Here is a 26,706-nt window from a genome sequence, read left to right on the forward strand (position 1 = left end):
GACAGAGAGAAGGAGACAGAGGGAGCTAGAGGGAGTAAGATAGAGAGAGAAGTAGCTAGAACGAGCAAGACAGAGAGAGAGGGAGCTAGAGGGAGCAAGGGAGAGAGAGGAGCTAGAGGGAGCAAGACAGAGAGAGGGAGCTAGAGGGATTAAGACGGATAGAGAAGGAGCTAGAGGGAGTAAGACAGAGAGAGAGGGAGCTAGACGGAGCAAGACACAGAGAGAGGGAGCTAGAAAGAGCAAGACAGAGAGGGAGCTAGAGGGAGCAAGACAGAGAGGGAGCAAGACAGAGAGGGTGCTATAGAGAGTAAGACAGAGAGCTAGAGAGAGCAAGACAGAGAAAGAGGGAGCAAGAGGGAGTAACAAAGAGAGAGGAAGCTAGAGGGAGTAAGACAGAGAGAGAGAGAGCTAGAGTGAGAAAGACCGAGAGAGAGGGAGCTAGAGGGAGTAAGACAGAGAGAGAAGGAGCTAGAGAGAGTAAGACAGAGAAAAGTAGACCGTTTTAGCTAGAGGGAGTAAAACAGAGAGAGAGGGAGCTAGACAGAGAGGGAGCTAGAGGGAGTAAGATAGAGAGAGAAGGAGCTAGAGGGAGCTAGAGCGAGCAAGACAGAGAGAGAGGGAGCTAGAGGGAGCAAGGGAGAAAGAGGGAGCAAGGGACCAGGCAAAACCTAAAAACTGGCTCTTCAGGCATGAATAGTTGGCCCACAACACCGCTCTCCGCTAGCACAGGGACACCTCTGCTAAGGAGGCTGTGCACTCTTGAAATCCTCATTCATTCAAACTAGGATCACGCTCACCCCTGCTATTGACAAATATTCCCCAAGATCACTTACAGCACACACCACTTTACAAACTGGTCCCGCTCTGCCACCCGGGGAAAAACAATAGGAAATCCCCATGCATTTTTGGTTTGAAAAGACTGCAGACATTTGCGTTAAGACCTGCATTTACGATCTAACTTGGCTGTTTTTGCAGATTGTTGCACAACAGCTGGATACTTTCTCAGACATTTGATTGCACAGTCATGCTATATGCTATTGTGCCCTTAGGTATTATCCTAAATACAGTTTACATCTACTTATGAACTGTCTGGGTCAGCCATGAAGTCATCTATGTCTCTTTTTGCATGCGGTCAATACAGCTGGGTTTTTCGTTTTTTAACTATTTGCATTTAACATATCTCCCCAACCCCCACGAGGCGTAAATCATTTTAGGAATTGTGCCACCAATGGAGTTTGTATGCCTTTTTAGTGATTGTATTAATTTTAATTACAGTTGCACTACACTGTTCTCGCGTTGATTAAATGGATTGTTTCAATAAAGTATGATTAAACTTGAAGCCAAATTCAATACATTAATATGCTGTGGGAAACAGGCAAAACATAAGTACACCAAAATGTGTAAACGAATAGGTAGACAGGAAACCTGGTACCCCAGTTGACAGACACAATGCCACTGCTCTTAGGTGATATCAGTCTTCAGTTGCGGAACAACAATTGTGAGCAAAGACGTGGCCCCAGTGCTCTCATCAACGGCTAATCCGTCCCTGGCACGTAGAAAGTTTCTATTATCCTCCGAGGATCGGTGATGGCAAGAAGGTTGGAATGGGTCGTGACTCTGCAGTATCCCGGACGAGGCTTCAAACTGTTAGTACATGTCTCAGCGCAGCAGCGTTAGCTGTATAGATAAGGCGCAGGTAAGCTGCCCACTTACTCTCCCCCATGCCCACGACACCGGCTGCAGCCTCACTGTGCTTACCTGAAAGTGGTCAGAGAGAAGTTGTAACCGCGCTCCGCCGCCATCTTCTCATCAGTAGTGAATGTGAAACACCAGAGAACCCGGCTGCTACCGCGTGGAAATAGATAGAGGACAACAAGGAAGTATCAACTTGCGAAGAAGCAACCTCCAGGGGAGAACTCTCCGACCGCCTCCAAGACGAACGGAACCACGCCCAGGGAAAAAACCGTGGGAACGCCCCCGAATCTGGTCCAGCCTTGACGGACAGATCCGGCTCCCAATGGCTAGCCTCCATTTATGGAGCTAGCCAATGGGAGCCGGGGGCGGGTCATCGATCCCACATAAGACTCGTAAGGTTTTTTAGCGCATGCGCAGCAGGCAAAACCTAAAAAGGAAAACCAAGATTAGACGAGCAGTATTATATATATCCTGAATTCTATGCAGTTGTGGGCACAAAAGCAGTTCGGTATTGATAGGCCTAACACATAACAGCCTAGTACAGGTAATAACGATTAGATAAGAAGATACATGGTATGCGTCAGTAAGGCACGAGGTGTGATTTAACGACATACAGTAGTGTTCATGGATGTTTATTTCCAAAATAATTGTAAACAAAATCCTTAAAGGAATTCTTTATTAACTACAGGAAAATGAAACACACATTTTAATAAGGAACAGGCAGGAATAGGTCTTTTTATTTTTTATTTTAAAAGTGTAGAAAAAGATAATTGAGTTAGATAGGTGTACAGTTGCACTAAAAAGGCATTTGATACAGTAACTTTCAGACACCAGTCTGCTGTTGAGTCCTATAATCAAGTGCATTGTCAATTAGCTCTCAGTTCATTTTCCTTGAATACTAGAGCTTTTTGCTTTCATCCTCCTACATTAGAGAGACATTTTTTGAAGTGGTATTTTTGCTTTACGCAACACTCTTAGGCATTCCATCCCATTTTGAAGTGGGGTTGATTTTCTGACTTTTTCACAAAGCTGATATTCTTTCAGCTATTTTTGATAAATGGTGCTTCCCATGTTGGGACAGTGTCAAGAAGAGGCGGCTTTGCTCCTTGCGTGGTTGTCTTGGTGACATGCAGAGGAATTGACTTAGTAAGTGAGGGAGAAATCATACTTCAGCGGTAGGTTTCAGCTTCCAGAAAACACAATCATTGACGCCTCCTCTTTCTGTGAGCAGTCTCTGTACGCTTGGAAACAGGCAAAGCAATTACTTTTTTTGTAGTTTTATATAGCACAAACTCGACCCAAAGGTTTTGGAGCGCTTTACGTGAGCACCCGTTACATTACATATGGTCATATTCATCATTTGTTTTTAGGTACCGGGAGATTAAGTGATTTCTTTGCCCAGAATCACAGGTTTTTGAGCCAAGACTCGAACTTCATTGCCCAGTTCCAAAAGTCAGCAGCTCTTGCTGTAATGCCAAACCCTCTATTTCTTGAGAAGCTACTCTATACTTACAGCAAAATTACTTCACTTTCCTTCAACAGCAGCCGTAATCTTGCAGCAAATACAAAGCAAAGACTTCTCTTTCCTTCAGTAGCAGCTGTAAACTTCCAGAGAAGACAAAGCAATGACTTCTCTTTCCTTCAGTAGCAGTTGTATACTTGCAGTGAAGACAAAGCAATGACTTTTCTTTCCTTCATTAGCGGCTGCAAACTTGCAGTGAAGACAAAGCAATGACTTCTCTTTCCTTCATTAGCGGCTGCAAACTTGCAGTGAAGACAAAGCAATGACTTCTCTTTCCTTCATTAGTGGCTGCAAACTTGCAGTGAAGACAAATCAATGACTTCTCTTTCCTTCAGTAGCGGCTGCAAACTTGCAGTGAAGACAAAGCAATGACTTCTCTTTCCTTTATTAGCGGCTGCAAACTTGCTGTAAAGACAAAGCAATGACTTCTCTTTCAATCAGCTGTGGCTGTAAACTTGCAGAGAAGACAAAGCAACAACCTCTCCTCTTTCCTTCTGCAGAGGTGGTAAACTTGCAGTGAAGACAAAGCAATGACTTCTCTTTCCTTCAGAAACAGCTGTACACTTGTAGTGAAGACAAAGCAATGACTTCTGTTTCCTTCAGTAGCAGCTGTAAACGTGTAGTTAAGACAAAGCAATGACTTCTCTTTCCTTCATCAGTGGCTGTAAATTTGCAGTTCAGACAAAGCAATTACTTCTCTTTCCTTCAGTAGCGGCCGTAAACTTGCAGAGAAGACAAAGCAATGACTTCTCTTTCCTTCAGCAGTGGCTGTAAACTTGCAGTTAAGACAAAGTAATGACTTCTCTTTCCTTCATTAGTGGCTGTAAATTTTCAGTGAAGACAAAGCAATGACCTCTCTTTCCTTCAGTAGCGGCCGTAAACTTGCAGAGAAGACAAAGCAAGGACTTCTCTTTCCTTCAGTAGTGGCCGTAAACTTGCAGAGAAGACAAAGCAATGAATTCTCTTTCCTTCAGCAGTGGCTGTAAACTTGCTGTAAAGATAAAGCAATGACTTCTCTTTCCTACATCAGTGGCTGTAAACTTGCTGTAAAGACAAAGCATTGACTTCTCTTTCCTCATCGGTGGCTGTAAGCTTGCAGAGAAGACAAAGCAAAGACTTCTCTTTCCTTCAGCAGTGGCTGTAAACTTGCTGTAAAGACAAAGCAATGACTTCTCTTTCCTTCATCAGTGGCTGTAAACTTGCAGTGAAGACAAAGCAATGACTTCTCTTTCCTTCAGCAGTGGCTGTAAACTTGCAGTGAAGACAACGCAATGACTTCTCTTTCCTTCATCAGTGGCTGTAAACTTGCAGTGAAGACAAAGCAATGACTTCTCTTTCCTTCAATAGTGGCTGCAAACTTGCTGTAAATACAAAGCAATTACTTCTCTTTCCTTCAGCAGTGGCTGTAAACTTGCAGAGAAGACAAAACGATGACTTAGCTTTCCTTCAGTAGCAGCTGTAAACTTGCAGAGAAGTCAAAGCAACAACATCTCCTCTTTCCTTCTGCAAAGGCGGTAAATTTGCAGTGAGGACAAAGCAATGGAAAGAAATTAGAATACAAATAGCTTGATAAATATGGAGTTATTCACACCGTTTCAGCTGCTTGTAAACAGTCAGTTGACAGATAAATAGTATAATATATTACCTCGTGTTATCAGAAGATATCACTTCTGTGTTAAACTAGATCCTACTTCATAAGAGCAAAGTAATTTACTGCTGTTCTCACAAGTAGTATTTTACTTAATTTTCATTTACAGAACAGCCATGTTGAGAACCGTGCATACTTTCTTTATATTGCCTGGATTTTGACTCCAGAAGTTCTACAAAAGGTCAGGACCCTTCGCATAGCTTTTTGCCATGTTTTACTATCTCCTGGCTTCTTTTCACCCCGGTTTGGGGATGAATTTACAGTTTCAAGTTTATTTATATGGATATTGCAGGTTTCACAACGCAGAAGCTTAGTTCTCCTTCATCTATGTATTTGGGGTTTCATTTAATGTTAGAGTTATATATTTTTTTGGGAGTGTGAAGATGTTATTTAGTTAGAATGAGCATCTACGTTTGATTTTTTGCAACACCACTCATGTTTCACGTTGATCTAAAATCAAGACAACCATGAACAGGTTTTAGGAGTTTTGTGAAATTCAAGGGGCTAAATTAATCTCTTAGGCTGGAATGAAGCATATTTCAGAGTCTTGATCTGTAAATTCCTAGGGACTCGCCATCATGTTTCATCCTCTTGAAGGAGCATTGGTTGAGGTAATGGACAGATCCTCAGTGGGGATCTAGTGTGGTGTCAGTTCTACAGGTATGCAGGACCTTCGTCCGCTACGCATCGTGACTGGTGTACATGGCCTTGAATTGAATTCTAGCATCTAAAGGGATCTTGTGGTGGGCTTTACGTGTGGGGCTGATGTGGTTCCACTTATGGAAGTTAAGGCATATTCTGGCTATCTGGTTCTGAGGTCTAGAAACTTGGCAAACTATAAGTCTGTGCAAGTTTAGCGGCCACCTCAGTGGAAAATGTGCTGTCTGTAACTGGCAGTGCATTACCACACAATGCTTTAGTTACTTTCAAAAATCGTCTGCCTCTTGTCCATTAAAGGTAAGTGGGTCAAGAAAGTTTGTTGTACTAAAAAAGTGGGTTGTGGTGTGAAAAAGTTTGGGAACTGTTGGTATAAACTATGTTACGGTATTCTGATCAATATAGGATAAGGGATTTAGCCCGCTCTATTCTTTGGTCAGTTTGAAGGAGTGCGAGCACGGCATGTCTAAGTATTTTGCTACTATGTTGACTTGGCAAGCAACTGTCCAGACTTCGTACTTCTGTTGAGGTAAAGAGTCATCACGAGTTCTGTAGACCAGTGAGGGGAACATCAGGATGTCAGAATTAAGATCTTTTATCAGTAGGATCTCTGGGAACACCACAGCCAGACTCGTCCTCGGTATCCTTCGACACGAACACATCACCCAACACTTGCGTAACCTCCACTGGCTCCCCGTTGAGAAGAGAGTTACCGTCAGAACAGGGGGAAGAGCCTTCTCCTACATCACGGACAAAACCTGGCACAAGATCCCGACCAACATCAGACGTGCCCCCTCCCTGAACATCTTCAGGAAGACACTCAAGACCTGGCTCTTCAACTGAATGGAGCTCCCTACCCACCCCCCAGCGCCTTGAGACCCTCACAGGTGAGTAGCGTTCTTACAAACCCCTGATTGATTGATTGGAAACTTGTCTTGGTGCCTTTTATGCATGTAAAACTCTTCTCCATCCATCGGAGCATTCGGTCCCAGCCCAAGGTAATGTTTGTTGGATTCCATACGCCAGTGGCTCTTAACCTTTCGACTTCTGTGGACCCCCACTTATCACTGCTGGAACCCAGGTACCCATACTGAATCATTATTGGAATCCGGGGACCTCCACCAAGTCATTATTGGAAGCTAAGGACCCCGGCCCATGCATTTTCGATTACCCGACCAACAAAAATACACTGAAAAATGTAATTCAATGGAAAAGTTGTAGTTTTAAAAACAAAAATCAATCAATTGATGCCACACACTGTCCAAACTATGTGCCTGATTACGATAACGGTGACACCGCCACCGACAGCCTGTCTGTGGCAGTCTCAACACCATTGTAAGTATGTTTTCCACCTGCCACATTAGAATGGTGGGCGGAGGGGTGGCAGTCGGAGAAACTGACCTCCACGGATCCCGTCGGAGGGCACTCCGATCCCTAAAATGTAGGCAGTGCCTGCAAGGCACACCGTAGGGATTATGATGTCCCTCCCCGCCAGCCGTTTCATGGCAGGTTACCTGCCATGAAAAGGCTGGCATAAAGGTACATTGGGTTCCCGTAGAGGGTCCCCCTAGCCCTCAGTGTTGAGTTTTGGGGGGCACCGCATGGTGCCTGCCACATAGTGCAGGCATATGCACAATGTGCTCTTGTTGGATTGCGGCATGTGCTGCAGCCAGCAGCACACACCGCAATACAAAAAATACACTTTGCAACCGCCCGAAGGTAGTCGCATTGTAATGCGGGGTGCTTGACCGCCGACAGCTGGTCGGGCGCTCCCATCCCCGATACGATGGCAGTCGGACATAAGTTCGACTGCCATCGTAATCAGCCCCTATATACTGTTTGCTTAACTACATCTCAATTTTAGCCTCCTATTTCATTTTCATTCACGATTACAATTTTTTTTATAATTTTCAACCTGGATTTTGCATCCTGATTTATAGACACCTTATTAATCTGATAATATTACTTATTTTTTTAAGGAATTGCATATCCCACCGAGTAGGCTTTCCAGACCCAGAACACAGGTTAAGAACCAGAGACCAGGCCTTGTGGCCAACCCCACTCTGTGCACGGCCAAAGACCGTGCACAGTGTGGGGTTGGCTGCATGCGGGGATTTGGCCACGGGGCCTGCTAAGTACCCCACCTATTACATCAGTCATGACATCTTCCATGACATAACTGTTAATATCACTGCAACATTTGCAGTGAAATTATTGATGAGAAAAATGCGTTTTGCAGGGGTGAGTTGTAGTTACCTTAGGGCATGAGTTGTAGTTACTTGAGATAACTATAGCTGCTATTTTGATGGTTTTGCGCATGTAAAATCTGAACCTAAGTATAACGTCCCTGTAACCTTTGCTTTTTTCAGTTAAAATAAATATATATGTATGTGTGTGTGTGTATGTATACATATATCTGTGTGTGTGTATATATATATATATATAGAAACCTGGCTCAACAATCACTCAATGTCTTTTCTGGACCTACTCATTTCACCCAGCTTCTCTATCCTTAGAAAAGACAGGCCCAAGAGACAAGGTGGCGGTTTATCTATAATCTATAAATAGATCTCCATCTCTCCCTTTTAAAAGACTCTGACCACCCAACCTTTGAAAATCTTGGCGCCGAACTCACAACACAGGGCGCACCCCCATCCGACTACATAACATCTACCACCCCCTGGGTCAACCTCTTCTCTTTGCCGCAGAACTATCCAACTTCATTACACAATCCTCTCTTTCTGACTCAATAAATATCTTCCTAGGAGATTTTAACATTCATTGGAACAATGTTGAGGATCCCACAGTCTTGCATCTTACCAACCTCCCAGAGGTTAACGACCTCAAACAACTATGTCAACATTCAACCCACATCAAAGGAGCCAATCTTGACGCCATCATTTCTAACAACGACCTTAACTCCCTTTCCAAAATCACCCCCACCGACTGGTCTGACCATCACCTCATTCTTTTTAAGATTGGAACAAATCCCCCTCTCCCCCTTTAAAATGCACCAAACACTCAAAATGGAACAGAAATCTTAGTCAAATCCCCATCGATGTACTGGAATCTAATCTCCAAGCCCAACTCCTTCTCACCCCTCTCTCCCACAACACCAACAAGCTCACTGAACATTTCAACAAGACCGTCAAGGGTGTGTTGGACCAATTAGCCCCTCTTAAACTAAAAAAACAAGGAAACATCCCTTCCAAATCTTGGTTTAACACCGACCTAAACAATGAAAGACGGTCTCTTAGACTAACTGAAAGAACATGGAGATAACACCCCTCTCCCTCCCATCTAGCCCTCCTCAGATCCACTACATCGAAATACAAGAAGCACATTCAAGTAAAAGGCCATCTTCTTTCGATCACAACTTGATTGTGCCAATAATAGGCCCAGAGAAGGGTTTAATATTGTAAGAAAACAAACATCATCCTCTCCCCCTCAACTGAGAGATGTGAAGAAATTGCTAACTTCCTCTCGGATAAAATCACCAAAATTGAGCAATCCTTTGTTCCAACCTTTGACTCGCCCTCCCTCCAACCTGTCGTTGTTGTCTTCTTAGACCCACTGCTCTTGCTGATCCCGCCCTCTCACCCCAACCCCCAACTCACCGTCTCATTTCAATCTCTCCTGAATCCAACCCCTCCAACATACCATTGAAAAATAATGCCTTCTGGCAAAATTTTCATCCTGTAATGGAACAAGAAGTCCTCAACATCATGTCCAAACTTAAGCCGATTTCACACTCCAATGACCCTCTCCCTTCCAGCCTTGTCCAAGATCTCAAACACATCATTGCCCCTTACTGGACCTCTATCATTACCGCCTCCTTTGCTACGAGGAGTGTCCCCGACTCTCTCCAGCTCAGTCAAATCACCCCCATCCTCACAAACCCATCTGCTGACCCTAAAGACCCTAACAGCTTTCTCCCCATATCGAACCTCCCACTTCTTTCTAAAGTCCTGGAAAAATGTGCTCTCCGACAACTTGACAACCACAGCTACAATTTTAACCTACTATATTCATTACAATCCGGTTTCAGAAAAGGATGCAGCACAGAAACTGCCATGCTAAATATTGTTGATGACCTCCCCATGCTCCTTGACAATGGTGAGTCCTCCCTACTCATTCTTCTCGACCTCTCTGCTGCCTTCGATACAGTTAACCACTCTTCCCTACTTAACTCACTTCAAGCACGCTTTGGCATCAATGGTCTTGTACCCGAATGGTTCTCCTCCTATCTCCAACACAGAACAGAACAAATCAAAATCAAGGACCGCCTCTCCAACTCCACTCCGTTCTCCCTAGGCATCCCCCAGGGCTCCATTCGCTCTCCCTCCTTCTTCAACGTCTTTATGAAACCCCTTACCCTTATTCTGAAACAAGCAGGAATTAACTACTAACTCTATGCATACGACACCCAACTGTACTACAAGATCAAATCCCATGCCGATATTATTCACCTAAACAACACACTGAGTAAGATCCAATCCTGTTTTGTTTTTTTTTTGCAGAGTTTTATATAGCACGTACTAGAACCGAACCGAATCAGTTATCAGAGCGCTTTACATAGCACCAGTTACGTTACATGAGGACACACTTTCATTTTTAGGCACGGGGAGATTAAGTGATTTGCCCAGAATCACAGGGGGTTTTTGGCGTCGTTACCGAGACTCGAACCCAGATCCCCAGGTCCGAGGTCGAGCGCCTTAGCCGTTAGGCAAACCCCTCTCCCCTTCTTCTCCAACCACCTCAAACTTAACCCTAATAAAACTGAAATCATTCTCTTCTCGCCCAAAACCAACAAGCTCCCCATCCAAGACTGGCTCTCTGACCTCAATGCCCTTAACTGCTCGCTCTCCTTATCTAACTCAGCAAAATCACTTGGCTTCAATATCGACAACAAACTCACTCTTAATAACTACATCAAAAACTCGGCAAAAGGAGCTCTCTTTACTCTCTGCCATCTCAAAAAACTCAAACCCTTCATTCCTTCCGACCACTTTAAATGGGTCGTCCAATCCCTAGTCCTCTTGAAAATTGACTATGGTAACGCTATCCTCACTGGAACCCCCAAAACACACCTTGTCCCCCTCAGATCTGTGCTCAACTCGCCCACCAGGCTAATCACTGGCTGTAAATGTTTCAACCATATCTCCCCAGCCCTCAAGGCCCTAAATTGGCTACCGGTTGAAGGAAGATCCGCATACAAGACTGCTTGCATAACACCTAAAGCCCTTCATCAACAAACTCCATTAAACCTCTCCAAAAACTCAAAAAAGCGGGCTGCTCCCGTCAGTTGAGAAGCTCAAATGCTCTTCTCCTCGTCCCCCCCTGTCAAATCTCGCTCCTTCTTCGGAAATGCCCCGATCATCTGGAATGCCCTCCCCAGAGACCTACGCTGCAACCCCTCTTACCTCAGCTTTAAAAAAGACCTTAAATCCCACCTTCTCACCAAATACTGGGGCCCTTAACCTCACAGCTGACCCTTTGTCCAATCCCCCCTGACAACTCTTCTACTTCCTTTCTGCCCGACTCTTCTCTCCTCCCCTCCATCTCTATCCTTGATTTACTCTCTACTCTAACCAACTCCCCACCCAGTTCCGACCCATACCCCTAGCTCCTCCTTAATCTCCCTCTAATTTGTTACCTGCCTTCCCCTAAATTTTGTCCCCTCCCATCCTACACCACTCTACTTATTTCTTACCCACTTAACTGCCCTGAATTCTTGCTCTCCCCCGCTTCTAAAATGGAACTGTACTTCGTGTCTCTGTCAATGTATAAAAGTGTATACTGTCCCACGTAAATTACCCTTCTTTTTGTTCCTTTGCCAATGTATTACTGTTTTTCATGTTAACTGTTTGTCCTGACAATTTTCTCCTCATGGCAACAACTTTTAGCCTATTTGTTTACTTAAGAATTGCTTGTTATCTGTCCTTCTCATGTAAAGTGCTCTGATACCTCGGGTCTTGCCATACATATATATATTTCCCCAGCACACGCTAATGTCAACATGTATTACATAAATAACAGATCTCAACAATGTGTTTCATCGCCAATGGCAGGTGGCTGCGACTTCCTCAGGGCTGTTTCGTCGGTATGGTTAATGTTATCTTTTAACCGGTGTTGACATTAGCGTGTGCTGGGGAAACCAATTTTTTGTACTTTGTACACCCCACAATTGGTATACTGGTGTACCCCTGTAAGTATACAGTATATGGTACTTAGCTAACAAGGGCATTGGTACGCCAGGGGTCTCCCATGGGCTGCAACATGTAATATGCCACCCATTGGAGCCCATGCATACTCTGTCTGCAGGTCTGCCATTGCAGCATGCTTGAAATGGTGCATTCACAGGCAGGTGGCATGGTTCTAAGTGTGTGGGTACCTTGTGCATGAGCAGAGGTACTCCTACAAACTTCAGACTCCATTTGCTGGGCTTTGTAATTGCGGGGAAGCCATTTTAAGGTATGTAGTGGACACTGGCATCTCGAGATATCCAACTATATAATGGCTTTTCCGAACCAGGTTATGTTTGGTATCAAACATGTTGGAATCATGAAACTGCACCTATTCCAGTGCTAGTTGCATGATACCATGTACTGACGGGGCTCCTTAGAGGACCCCCTATACCTACCTGTGTTGCCTTGCAGGGTATGCCTGCCTGCTCATGCTGCTGCCGCCCCCAGACACTATCCTGCCCCCCTGCTGATGAGCTAAACGTGGGCAGGGGAAGGCAGAACATATTTCCTGTAGAGCAGCGAGCACCTCCAGACTGCATTGAAGGGCACATTTGATGCCCTCCTTGCATAAACCAGTGTCCACCAGTACAGGAGCCATTGGTGTGGAACTACACAAAGGACAGGGGAATAAACCCCCCCCCCCCATCCAGCTCCTCCCCTTGGAGGCACCCAGAGCTCCTCCAGGTGGCTGCTAGATTCTGCCATCTTGAATCCTGGCCCCCCGGAGCATTTGACTGATTAAGTCCTCAGCATAGCGTCCCTGACCCCCTCTGAGAGGTAGGTCACTGCAGAAGGTGTCCTTCCCTCTTTTAGGGCTACTTAAGGGCTCCTCTGAGGGTGGGTCGATAGATTCGTCCTGGACTTTGTCAGGATTAGTCAAGACCAGTCTGAAGACACTTCTGCTGTTGGACACTGGAACTCTGCTGCTGGATCGAGCCTGAACCCAAGACAAGACTGCTCCTGGTAGAAAGACTCCTACTGCAACTTTATCTCCGTGATCTTCAAAGTTTCTGCAACTCCATGGTCATGCATCACTCAAGTCTGCCACGTCTCTGCATGCATCCAAGTGGGAAGGAATCTCTTTTGGAATGAAGGAGCCACTTTCCTTCACCTGCAGGCACCTCAAAGTCGATGACCGGCTTGCTGACCCTGCTGTCCCACAGACACCTCCCAGCTCTACAACACAGGTGGAGGACCAGTCCTCCATGCAACTTGGGAGACTGCAATCCCTCTCCAGCTGATCTGAACTGCATCCCTGTGCACTGTGTCTGTCTGCCGTTGATAAGGCTGACTGAAGATCTTCAAGCTCCAAGAAACCCCAGCCTCAAGGATCGCACAGCTCCAAGAGTATCATCCACCCTGCATCTCCTGCAACACAGGCATCCATCTTCTCTGTGCTGCTGATGCCTCCTCACAACTCCCTGTGCCTGCTGCCAGAGGGTCCTCCTAGGTCTCCATCAATTCCTGCTAGCTTTGCTGTCTCCTGAGGGCCGGCTCGACTTACCCTTGTTTGCAACCAAGCATTTTTTTCTGCAATCCGACTGTCGTGTTTACCAAGGCTTGTTTGTGGTCCTACCGGCAACTGACCCTCCTCCATTCTTCGTCCGTTGTAGCACAGCTTGTGGATGACTCCAGTGCTCCTGCATCAATGCCTGGGCTCCAAAGCTGCTTCATCAAGAACTTTGTGCTGCAGGAAGTACCTCCTACAAGGGGTGACATTAGCTCTTGCTCCTCCTGGACACCTACGGGTGGTTTAGACTCTGTCCCCTCTACTTTCAGGCACCTCTCATCTGGAATCCGCGTTTGAGTTCCACCAACCTGGTCCACGAGACGCTGTGGCCACCAGTCTTTGAAAACCCTCTATTGAAATGAACAAGTGGTTCCAACACCATTTCGCACCTATGCACCTGGGCTTCCTGGTGTAGGTATCCTGGTTCCTTGGGTATCCACAGGTGGGGTGTCTCACTGACCTTCCTTGATCTTACTTGTTTCCTCAGGATCCATTTGAGAAGGGTCCTGAAACAGTGTAATACCAATCGCAACTTTCCCCGTAATATCCCATGGACGTTTGATCCTGAGTAACACTTTTGCACTCGGGCGCCTGGGGATCCCTAGCTACTAACCTTTGGTGGTTCCGTGCTTCTCCTGGCTTCTTCATCCTTGGGTATCTGTCTTGTTTGGTTACTCACCTCACAGCCCATTTTTTTTTATGATATACCAAGTTCTACTCAGTTTTTCTCTGGCTATCCAGTTTTCTAGCAGTTTTCTTTCCAAATATGTCGGAATCTTCAAAGAAAGGTCTCATCAGGTCGTGTGGATCATGTGGAAAAAAGGATGCATGCTAAGGATCCACATAAGAGCTGCATTGACTGCCTTTACCCTCAACACAAGGTAAAAGACTGCAAAATCTGTTGAACCTTCTCTACAAAAACCCTCAAGGATAGGGAGGGTAGATTATTGATTTGGCTACAAGAATTTAAGTCAAAATCTGATGTTGTCTCTGAGGATGAGGAGAGCTCTACCTCACTGGCTTCACAGGAAACACCTAAAAGGAGAGAGAGATCTCTTGAATCTCCTGACGTTTCCAAGAAGAAGACATCAAAAAGATCTCGTCATGAAGAGGAAGGCACCGCACAAAAAGGAAAGCTTCCATTTCCTACTGAGGAGAAAAACCATAAGAAAGATAAATATTCTTCTATCCAATCCATGAAGATATCTGTCTCAACTAAGCGTGTATCACAGACGGCATTACCTTCAGGATCACCGTCGATGCAAAAAACGTCCTCTAAACAAGTTTCTCTTTCCTTATCACCCAAAAAATCTCCATCGCTGACAACGGACTCGACGGCGGTCCCGGCGACGACGCTTCCAGTGACGATTGCTGCACCGGCATCTACCTCATCGTCGACAGACACCCTGACGATGACTACAACAACCACATCAGGAGCAACTGTTCGAGCTGCCAACGCTCTTGGGATTTTAGCCAGGTACGATCGATAGATGTGGTCGGACATTGCTCATTTCTTAGATCTCCTTCCAGGGGATTAAAGGTTGGAAGCAAGAAAAATCCTGCTTGAAGGGGAAAGGTCAGCATCTGAAATTATTGAAGCTTCCTTGGATATTGCTTCCTTAGCTTTTCGTCAGGTTGCTGGAGCCGCTGTCCTGAGACACCAGGGTTGATTGAAAACAACTATGTTCCGCCCTGAGGTACAGAGCAAAATCTTGGATATGCCGTTTGATGGTGAAACACTCAATGGCAAGCATGTTGATGACGCTTTGCGGATCATCAAAACATATATGGACATGGCTAAGGTTCTAGGAACGCTCCAATATAGAAAGAACCTCTTTCGTGGAGCACGTGGCAGAGGAAATTATTCTTTTCGAGGAGGTTATCAAAGATACCAGCCTCAAACTTACACCTCTTACCGGCCGCCCTACCAGCAGCAACAGCAATACCGTGCACCACCACAGTCTGCCTACTCCAGACAGCCTAGACGAAAGCAACAGGCTCAGCCTAGAGATTCGGGCCGTAAAAAGTGACTATGCGCTTCTGCCTGCCGCTCCTCTGCCTTGTCTGAAGAAAACCCCTCTCTCACAGTTCCTGCATCAATGGCAAAAAATAACATCAGACAACTAGGTTCTGGATATAATAAGGTATGGCCATACCTTGGAGTTTACCACTACGCCACGTCATCACCCGCCTCAAAGATCAACACCACCCCATCTTCAGTTGTTAAAGAAGGAGGCTTTGATAATGCTTCAGAAAGGAGCAATAGAATGTGTTCCACACTCTCAGAGAGGAAAAGGTTTCTACTCTTGCTTTTTCCTGATAAAAAAGAAGGAAGAGTGGAAATGGCGTCCCATTTTAGACCTCAGGAAACTCAACAAATACCTGCTGAAGAAATCCTTTCGCATGGTTACTCTTGAGGAGATTTTACAACTTTTGAACCTGTCGGATTTTTTAGCAAGCCTGGATCTGGAAGACGCCTACTTCCATATCCTTATCCACCCCAAACATCTCAAATGTATACGTTTCTCTGTGACAGGTGTGCATTATCTATTCAAGGTCCTTCCCTTCGGCCTTCGCTCAGCTTCATGGGGTTTCACCAAGTGCCTTGCTCTGGTGGCAGCATTCCTACAGCTGAAAGGCCTTCAGATCTTCCCATACCTCGACGATTGGCTGGTGAAAGCCCCTTCTTTTCGTCAGGCTTCAGAAGTCATCTCTTTCTGCCTGCAACTATTCTGTTCTCTAGGGCTGGCAGTCAATCTTCGAAAATCCATTCTAGTTCCTTCTCAATCAATCAATCCATCAGGGGTTGGGAAAGCGCGCTACTCACCCGTGAGGGTCTCAAGACCCTGGGGAAGGGAAAGAGGGAGGGGGGCTGCTCCGGTCAGTCAAAAGCCAGGTCTTAAGTGCCCGTTTGAAGGTTTGCAGGGTTGGAGAGCGTCTTATTTCCAATGGGAGAGAGTTCCAAGCTGTGGCTGCGGTGTAAGAGAAAGCTCTCCCTCCAGCTCTGCTCCAGCGAACGCGGGGGACCACTGCCAATGCGAGGTCGGCTGAGCAGAGGTTCCTTTCTCGGGATGATGCCTTCCACCATTCTCATGGTACCTCACGCTCGACTAAGGATGAGACCATTTCAGGAGCAGTTGGACGCCTAATGGCTTCAAATAACAGGATAATTCGACTATATAGTTCGGATAACTCCGATCATGAAGGATGCACTTCTTTGGGGCAATCTCCCCACAATCTCTCTCTGGGACTGTCATTCCTTTCTCCTCTTCCAGAGTTTGTTCTGACAACAGACACATCTTTGGAAGGCAGGAGAGCACATCTGCAAGACCTCCAAATAAATGGCAAATGGAGTCTTTCTCTCTCCAAAATGCATGTCAATTTTTTGGAACTACAGGCAAATTCTATCCCTCCAGTCATTCCTCCCAAGGATAAGCGCATCCTCAGTCCTCATACGCACGGACAACACCACCTGCATGCATTATCTAAACAAGCAGGGAGGAACAAGATCTCTGATCCTATCTTGGGAAGATCAAAAGATATAGGAAAGCATCTACCAGGAATAAAAAACAACCTAGCAGACACCTTGAGCAGGTTAAGTCAAGCAAATCACGAGTGGGAACTCAACCAAATGTCCAAGGGACCCAAAAATGCTGGTTCTTTGCAAGCAGGGAACCTCAGACAGGGTCATGGGGGAATGCGTTTTCGATAAGATGGTCAAGAATCTTTGCGTACGCTTTTCCCCCATATTCCCTGATCTCCAGAGTGTTGATGAAAATTAAACGGGAACCGTGCCAACTCATTCTCATTGCTCCATGTTGGCCATGTCAGCACTGGTTCACGGAGCTACTCCTGCTTTCGCAATCCAATCCTTATCGCCTTCCTTTGTCAGCCACCCTGCTAACGATGAACAAGGAACAGATCTTGCACCCGTACCCAACTTCTCTTCAATTGCATGCCTGGAACCTGAGTACAATGACTACAAGGATTTAGTTATACCTCAGGACCGTAAAGATATTTTGTCCAGGGCAAGAGCTGAGTCTAATACTAAAACATATACTCTGAAATAGAAACGTTTCTATTCTTGGTGCCATCGCAATGATACTCACCCTCTTCACTCTTCCCCAGAACAAATCCTGCCTTATCTCTTATCTCTGGCAAGATCAGGTCTGGTGTATGCTTCAAATAGGGTCCACCTCGCAGCCCTCTCCCCATATAGATGGACGTCTGACGCCTCTTCTCTTTGCTCTGCTTGCATCATCAAGCAGTTCATGAAGGGCCTTTTCAGAACTTTTCCTCCTATTAGGCCTCCTACAACAGAATGGCGTTTTAATGTGGTCCTCTCATAGTTAATGGAACCACTTTTTGAGCCAATCCACAAAATAGAGATCAAGTTTCTCGCATGGAAAGTGGCATTGCTTCTCGCGCTTACATCTGCCAGAAGAGTAAGTGAAATTCAAACCTTCACCATTAAAGCGCCTTACTTACGTTTCACAGAGGATTATGTGATGCTATGAACAAGTCATAAATTTATACCAAAAGTGCCATCCCAGTTTCACCTTAATGAACCTGTAATTCTGCACACTTTTTTCCGCATCCTTCATTTCCAGCAGAGAAATCCCTTCACTCTCTAGATGTAAAAAGATGCCTTATATTTTATTTGCAAAGGACAAAGCATCTGCGCAGAACGGATCAACTCCTAGTATCTTATGGATCTGTAAAACTAGAATCTGCTTTTACAAAAAGAACTGTTGCACAATGGATTGCTGCTACTATTCAATTGTGTCAGTCAAAGGCGGGTAAACCGCTTACAACCAATACCAAGTTGCATTCCACAAGAGCAGTGTCCTCTTCTGCTGCGCTTTTTGCTGGTGTCCCGCTAGACAAGATTTGCTGTGCCGCTACTTGGAAGAATGCTCATATCTTCACGTGGCACTATTGCCTGGAATTGGCAACTTATAGCGAAGCAGCAGTGGGACAGGCAGTCCTGCGTCATCTATTTCAATAAGGTAAACCTCTATTATTAGTGGTATTCTTTCTCATCTAATATATACATTTATTTATGTTTATATATGATTATATAATTGATATATTGCTAAGTACTATCTCATTAATGTTTTTATATTGGCATGTATGTTATCATCCACCATCCTCTAAGGTGAAAAGGTGTATATTACAGTACCATTAAACATGCATGTTTATGAAACTGCTAGCTACTCTGATTCAAGCATGTGAATCTATGAAAGATCCAATATTGGAGTAGAAAATGTGTTACTTACCTGTAACTACGGCTGTCCAGTATTGATATCTTTCATAGATTCACATGCGTCCCACCCTCCTCCCCGGAGAGGCTTCCCTTATTCTCTAAGGTTTATACTTGGACACTTGTGCTGGAAAATCTGAGGAACCTAGCCTCTCTTGGGATTGTTCTAGAGGGTGCCCTCGCCTGATTGGCTGTTGTTTAGATTTGGTTCGTTTTACAAAAGAAGGTGGATAGGCTATTGCACTGACTCTTCATTGCATGGTAGCCTGTGGTAATTCTATCAACTCCTTTTATATGTATACCATGGGACTCCGACTGCGATGACGGGGATGATTCAAGCATGTGAATCTATGAAGGATATCAATACTGGAGAACCGTTGCTACAGGTAATTATCTCATTTTTGTATCAGCTGACAGGGTGCTGCTACTGTTGGAAGTACGTTTACACAGAATGGCAGACTTGATTCGCACATAGCTGAGGAAGACAGTTTAAATTTATAGAAAATATGTTCTAATATTAGCTTCTGGGGCACATCATATAACCTCTGTTAAAAAAACATTAAAGATAATGGTTTTCTTTCATACATGGTCTATCAAATCCCGGTAAAGGATCAGCATTTTTAGTGGGTAAAATCTCCTTAGAACACACCATAGTTCCTAAAATAAGATCGGTACCACCAACAAAAGTTTTTATTGTGACTCCAATCTGTTATCAATCTATATATGTGCTTGTGATTGTGACTCTTAAAATCTGCTACTTACTACAATGCATTTCAATGTGGAACATGACCCAAGACCTGTAATGGCTGCTACGGCAAGTTATCCAAGTTGTGACTAGCCAATTAAGGAGCAGTCCCTGTGGGACCCAATGCACCATGACTTCAGGCTGTATTTAGCCTCTCTATATATTTTTATTTCCTGAATCCTGTAGTGTCACCTCATTCAATGCCAATTTCTCAAAAATGGCTGTATGGATTTCCAAATAACAAAAAGCATGCCTTCTGAGAAAAGTTCAGACTTTCTGCCAAATGGGTGTAAATCCATTCAGTTGTTCTTTCTGTGTCCCTTTCCAACCTTTTCTATGAGAATTAATCTGGAAAATTGATGTTTTGCAACCCCCTTTTTCTTGGCCCCTCAATTGAAGGATCACCACTCAGCTTTCTAGGTCAGAGCTGAAGTGGATGAACTTTTCATTTTAAATGTTTCATGGAGATTTGTCAAACGGAGCCAAGGTTGTTAGCGAAACAAAAAATGCTCTTCCTATGGAAACTGTGACTTAATGACCTAAATATAACCACTGAGTGGCAACCGCCACTCTGTAATATCCAGGATACACGGCATGATCCCTTGGTGTTGGGTCTGGTATACATTTTGTTTTTGTGCTCACTGGATCATCATACCCCATAGTCTGGGGCAAAGGACGCGCTGACATTGGTATCTATTATCTGTCATTTTGAGAATTTTTCCTGACATTTCTGTTACCTCTTATAGAGCAGGGGGCAGTGTGCACAAATCCTGGCAAATGTTCAGTAAAAGTTCTGGGGCTGTAAAACTACGCTGTGCTTCTGAGGTCTTAGTTGCGCTTTAGACTCTATCCATACTAACAAGGCATTTGAGAAGGCTTTTACCTATGTAGATGTAGTAATATCCATTCCTTAGGCGGTGGTAAAACATTAATTGTTTGATGCAGAACCTTAATACGTACCCCTGAGATTCGGTATTAGGACGGGACACCCTAAATATATACCATTTCCAAATAAAGAATCAGTATCGAGTCACAAATCGAAATTGCGATTCAGTAACTTGCTACCAAAAAGCAAATTGTCATTTGTACAGAAGAAAAGGAATTTTTCCGGTCACAGCCCTTTTTTGTGAATTGGATCATTTGTGACCGAAAAAAAGATTTGATGCATCTGGCAATAAAAATCAGTGAGTCCCATATCAGTGCCTCCTCCCGTGATTGCTGTGGGCTGCCACAACTGCTGATTTTCCTAGTAATTGCTTTAAAAAGGATCATGAAGGCATCCATGCTTGCAGTGTACAGGCTAATGTGCACTTGCTCCAAGGAATATGGGGCCATATGTATCAAGCAAAATTGCATTCGCAATTACACGGAAATTCTGCGAATTTCGGTGTTTGCTAATGCAATTTTGCCAAATGGTATGTAGTAAGGCAAAATAAGGAATCGCAAAAATTGCGATTCCTTATTTTGCAATTGCATTTAAGGAATCGCAAATTTTGCGATTCCTTAAATGCAATGTAAGAAGCACCAAAAAAGTGCAATTTGGCCTTAAGATATCGCATATTACCACCAACTTCAAGTTCGTGGTAATTTGATATTTCTTTGAAAAATGAACTTTTTTGCATTTTTCAAAGTGCAATGTGAAGCACATACATGCCCTTAGGACATGTATGTGCGCCACATGTGCACCCATGCTTATTTCAGGGGTGCAACAGGGTGTCCTTTTGACACCCCTGCACCCTTGAAATTGCATCCTCAATTTCCAATTCGCTAATTGCTAATCGCAAATTAGGAATATCTTCCCATTCATTCATAAGGGCCTCTAGGCCCATAGGAATAAATGGGGAGGTATTCCTTAATTGCGAATCGCAATTTGCGATTCGCAATTAAGGAATATGGGGCAGATGTATCAAGGTTTTTTTTTGTCGTAAACGCTGCGATTCGCAAAATAGCAGCGTTTGCGACAAAAAAAAGGGGATTTGGAATGTATCATGCAAAAAGCCTCGCAATATTATGGAATCGCACATTTTGCTATTCCTTAATATTGCGTAAGCATTTAAGAAATCGCAAATTGCGATTTCTTAAATGCAATGTATTAAGCATTTCAGTTTTGCGAATTTTGACTAAGAAATCGCAAATTACCACCAAATTGTAGTTGGTGGTAATTTGTGAATTCTTTTACAAATGCACTTTTTGCATTTTGAAAAGGTGCCATGTGACGTTCATACATGCCCTTAGGGCATGTATGAGCGCCATATGTGCACATATGTCGATTTCAGGGGTGCAACAGGGTGTCCTTGAGACACCCCTGCACCCTTGAAATTATTCTCAATTTGCGATTAGCAAAATGCGAATCGCAAATTGAGAATAATTTCACATTAATTCCTATTGGCCTCCTGGCCCATAGAAATGAATGGGAAATTATTCCTTAATTGCGATTAGCAATTTGCTAATCGCAATCAAGGAATTTTAAGAAATCGCTAAAAAGTAGCAAATTTCTACAAACATACCATTTTGCAATTTTCTAATAGCGATTCCTTAAAAATCGCTATTTGAGAATCGCAAAAGGGTATCTTGATACATCTACCCCCATGTAGGATTCACAAAATTCATTGCAAATCCTAAATACATAGCATTTTGCGATTCTCAAATAGCGATTCGGAAAAAATCGCTATTTGAGAATCGCAAAATGACTTTTTGATACATATGGCCCCTGGAGACTTGTATGAACAAATTTTCCAGGGCTGCTTTTGATTCCCAATCTGGCCCTGCTGAGGTATATCTTTTAAGATGGTCTGATTTAGAGGACGGGGAACTAGAATGAAATCCCCAAATTGAGATCTGCAACTCATAGTACCCACGATTCTAAAGACAAAAAGGGGGTTTATCTCCGCTTTTTTGGCTTTAAAAGCCAAGAAAGCGGAAATAAAATTATCTCCCTATTCCCTAGCTGTCGCTAACACCAGTTAGCGACAGCTAGTAGGAGATAGCGACCATCTTGGGCCCCACTTTGCATGTCAGTGATATTTATCACTAATGACATGCAAAGTGGGCGTGCCAAGATGTTAGCGACTGGAAACAGTCTCTAACATCGCTATCTCCTATTACCAACTTATGGAGATATTCGCGCTAGGCGCGAATATCTCCAAAAGCTAACACCTGCCCTGAGCAGTTCTTAGCCATGTTATCCAATGGGAGGTGGATAACATGGCTAAGAGCATTAGCTCGATAATGCATGAATATCGCTGACTTTTCAGCGATATTCATGCTTTGCGGCGATTTTTATCGCATTTGCGATAAACCTTGGTAATACCAAGGTTTATTTGCGATAAAAATCGCCGCAGCTTTGCGGTAAATTTTTATCTCTAACCAAGCAATAGCGATAATTATCGCTATTGCTTGGTAATATGCCCCAAAGTCCTCTGGTATCTCTGCTCACGCAAAGTGCCTTTTTCCTTCCAGGCGACAACTTTAGACTCAGCATATATCCGGAAGGATCCATTTGGGGTGGTGCTCATCATTGGTCCCTGGAACTACCCCCTAGGTCTTCTGCTGATTCCGCTCGTGGGGGCTATCGCTGCAGGTGAGTGAATGTATGATGGGTGGAGTCAAACCATGCACCTGCTGACCCTGCTCCAGCCCCACCTACTGCTGAAGTACTGCATTCTCGTGTACTGTGAGCACTTTTACACTCACCTTACAGTTAACATGACTAGCCAGCACCCTTCACCATTCCACAGCCAGCCCTCCTACATTTTCACTGCTACTACACTAACCCACAGCCAGCGATCCTTCACTAACAGACAGCCGGGCTCCTTTACCATCTCACAGCCATGTCCCCTCCGTCACCATCCCAATGCCAGTGCTTCTGTACTAACCCCATATTCAGCACTAATTCCCCGTCCCACAACAAGAAATCTTACACTATCCCTACAGCCAGCACTCCTACACCATCTTACACCAGCACTCAAACACCGTCCCACACCAACACTCCTTCTAAATCTTTAAAACTAGCACACCTACATTAGCCCACAGCCACTGCTTCTACACAATTTGTGCAGCCAGCTCTCCTACACCTTCTAAAATCCAGACTTACAACACTAACCCATAGTCAGCACGCCTACATTCATCCCATTGCCAACACATCATAATTGTTGAACCTGGCCCATGGCAGCGTCATCCCCAAACGTTTTGCCTTCACTCCTCCTGTTTTGCGTAATTTGTTTTTGTTGATTTTAGGACTCTGTGCACTTTACCACTCCTAACCAGTGATAATGGGCTTGTGTTCTCTCATTTAAACATGGTGAAATTGACTTACATCCAATGGTACATTTAGTTTACCTATAAGTTCCTAGTAAAGTGGTACTACATGTATCCAGGCCCTGTAAATTAAATGCTATTAGTGGGACTGCAGCATTTTTTGTGCCACACACTTAAGTAGCCCTTAAAAACACGTCTCAGGCCTGCCATTGCATCTTGTGTGTGCAGTCTAAACTGCCATTTCCACCTGGTGAAATAAACCTTTGCCAGGCTTAAATCTTCCTTTTTAATACAAATAAGTCAACCATAGGGTAGGCCCTAAACAGCTCACACGGAAGGGTTTAAAGTATTTAGAAAGTAGGAAATGTTCTTTTAATTTTTACATAGCCTGGTAGTGATAAACTCTTACGTTTGTATGTCCCTACTGCAAGATTACCTCTCCCATAGGATAACAGTGGATTACCTCATTACATTTACTAAGTGACAACTTTACATTGGGACCGGCTAGAAATGTCATGTTTATACTCAAATGGATTGTAAATTAAAACCCTCTTTAATGGTAAAGTAAACACAAGGAGATAATGGACGGAGCTCTAAAACGATTCATACACTCACCCCCTGTCACAGATGTGGGTTGAATCCCTCTTCGTTCTTTAGCTCACTTCGCCACCTCAGTTCAGACCCAGCCATATGCAAATTAGTCTTGACCCTGTTCCTCATGGGAACAGTCCAACCAAACTGCCAAGCCAGGTCTGCCCTGGACCAGAAACAAGCATCCTGGGACCGGTTTCGGTGTAACACTCCTCATCAGGCTACCTTGAATCCAGTGGCAAAGTAAGCAAGGAACGTGTCTGGGCTGTACTGTTCCCATGGGGAACAGGGTCAAGGCTGATTGGCATATGTCTGAGTCCAAACTGGAATGGCATGGTGAGCAAAATAACAATGTATAAAACCAAGATCTGTGACTGGGGGTGAATGTTTGACAGTGTTCAACATTCCGTCCATCATCTTTTTGTGTTGCACATTTAGAAAGTTGGCTTTTTCCTGTGCTAACCATTTGGTACCGGAAGCCTGTATCCTGGGTCACATGACTAGATGTAGCTGGCAGTTGGCCTTTTTTATTCCTCCCAGACAGCCACACGCTAGAGGGACTTAATGTTTGCAGGATGGGCCATCCTGATCTGATGGGAGGAGCGGAGCTGTCACCTACCACACTTGCACCTCAACATCAGCACACACAAAAGAACTTCACACTAACTTTTTGTGACTCAAGATATCCTGGGGCCAGAGAAAGGAAGGCAATTCCAGTACCAGTTGTGGGTGGGAATTCTAGAAGTTTCTCCCACTTCAAAGCTGGGACCTGGTAGAAATATTGAACACTATCTCTTTACTACACTCCTGGACCTGTGCATAATAAAGAAGGAGTGGCCTACTGCCAGAGGGCTGCTATGCTGCTTGAGACCTGCCCTGCTGCCTGAGAAGGAAGTCTGGATCTGCTCCTTTCATCCCATGCTACATGAAGTGGCTCCAAGGGTTAGCTGTCTGGCCGGCCTCCTGTTCAGAGCTACAGGGACATAACAAGCTCCCTTCCTGTGCTTTGCCAGCTGACCTGCTGCACTAGCCCTGCAACTAGACCTGTCTGAGCACTGCTGGCCTCTGCTGGAATGAGTTCCAGATCTCCAAGAGTACCTCACTGAACCTGGACCCTTGGTTGGCATCAGTTGAACTCCTCCTTAAAGAAATGGAGAAATCCTGAAGTTTTGGGATCTTCACAATTATGACTGAGCTCGTTCACAGCAAGATTTTGCCACCTGCGCCGACTACCAACGAGAAGCTCCAGTGAATCTGACTCTTCGAGGTATAGCCGTCACCAGTGACAACAGGCAACACAACATCTGCACTTCACGCAACAGCATCGACAACCTGCAGTGACCACCTATGCAATGCTCCAGCAATGACCATCTGCGACACCCGACATGCTCTTCTCACTGCAGCGATGACCATCGCAACGCTCTCTCTGCTCCTTGCAACCTCCTCTATGGTAAACTGAACTCTTCGCTTGGGACTCATGGGACTAACCTGTTTCCTGTGGCTGGGCCACGCACCATTGTGGGTGGACTGAACTTGTGATTTCCCCAATCTAGCAAGACCAGAAGAGCGTGAGTGGCACTTTGTGTTATTAGGCGCTATATTTATCTACATCTTTGTAATTGCATATCTCTGGGTCTACTGGTTGGAGTTTTGTCATTTTGGTGTCAAACACTGTATTGCATTTTACTCTATTTCTCTAAATTAGTGTGGGATTTTTTTTGAGTTATATTTTCACTTTATTACTGTTTGAGTGCTGCATAAATACTCTGCCTCTAAGTTGAGCATGACTGCTGTTGTGCCAAGTTACCAGAGGGTTACTTACAGCTTAACTTAGTGACTTCTGTATTTCAACCTGACAAGGACTGTGACTGTTTCTTGAACAGGGATCACACTCCCCCAACCAACAACCCAATGTCTTACAATAATCATCTGAAAGTCATTGCTCCTACACCATTCCACTGCCAGCCTTTCTTCACTGTCCCACTGCCGGTTTTCCCACACCATCCTTGCAGTTACCGTTCTTTCACCATCCCACAGTCCACATTCCTCCATCATCTCTGCAGCCAGTGCTCCAACAGAATCCCACAGCTATGACTCCTACAGCTTCCCAAACCCAAGGCTCCTACACCATCTTATAGCCAGCCCTCCAACACCATCCTACATCTGCTGCTTCTAACCATCCCACAGCAGCGCTAATTCACATCACCTGATCTTCTTTCATACATTGCGGCACTACAGCAATTATGTTGCTCGACCTCAGTGCCGCCTTTGACACTGTCAACACCAGTATCCTTCTCCACCGCCTACGCCAAATAGGAATCTCAGGGAAGGCCATACACTGGCTTCAGTCCTTTCTGGAGAATCGTTCCTTTGAGGTAGTAGAGGGCACCACCCACTCAAAAAACTGGCCCCTTGACCAAGGTGTGCCCCAGGGCTCTGCCCTGTGCCTTACCCTTTTTAATATTTATATGCAACCTCTTGCTGACATAGTGCATTCGTTCGGTCTAGACATAGTGACCTATGCCGACGATACACAATTGGTCGTATCCATGAACCAGTCCAACACCTCC

General features: G+C 44.6%; 1 protein-coding gene across 2 annotated transcripts in view; it reads left to right on the forward strand.

Annotated features, from left to right (window-relative positions):
• LOC144771821 (aldehyde dehydrogenase family 3 member B1-like) overlaps positions 1–26,706 on the forward strand; it is a 295,143-nt gene that overhangs the window by 151,728 nt on the left and 116,709 nt on the right. For both annotated transcript variants that reach the window (XM_078656114.1, XM_078656156.1), the window contains one exon: positions 22,748–22,868. In XM_078656114.1, coding sequence (XP_078512240.1) covers positions 22,748–22,868 — 121 coding nt within the window. The remainder of the gene's footprint in view (positions 1–22,747; positions 22,869–26,706) is intronic.

The sequence above is a fragment of the Lissotriton helveticus genome, chromosome 1_1, assembly GCF_964261635.1.
Source record: "Lissotriton helveticus chromosome 1_1, aLisHel1.1, whole genome shotgun sequence".
Classification (NCBI taxonomy): Eukaryota; Metazoa; Chordata; class Amphibia; order Caudata; family Salamandridae; genus Lissotriton; species Lissotriton helveticus.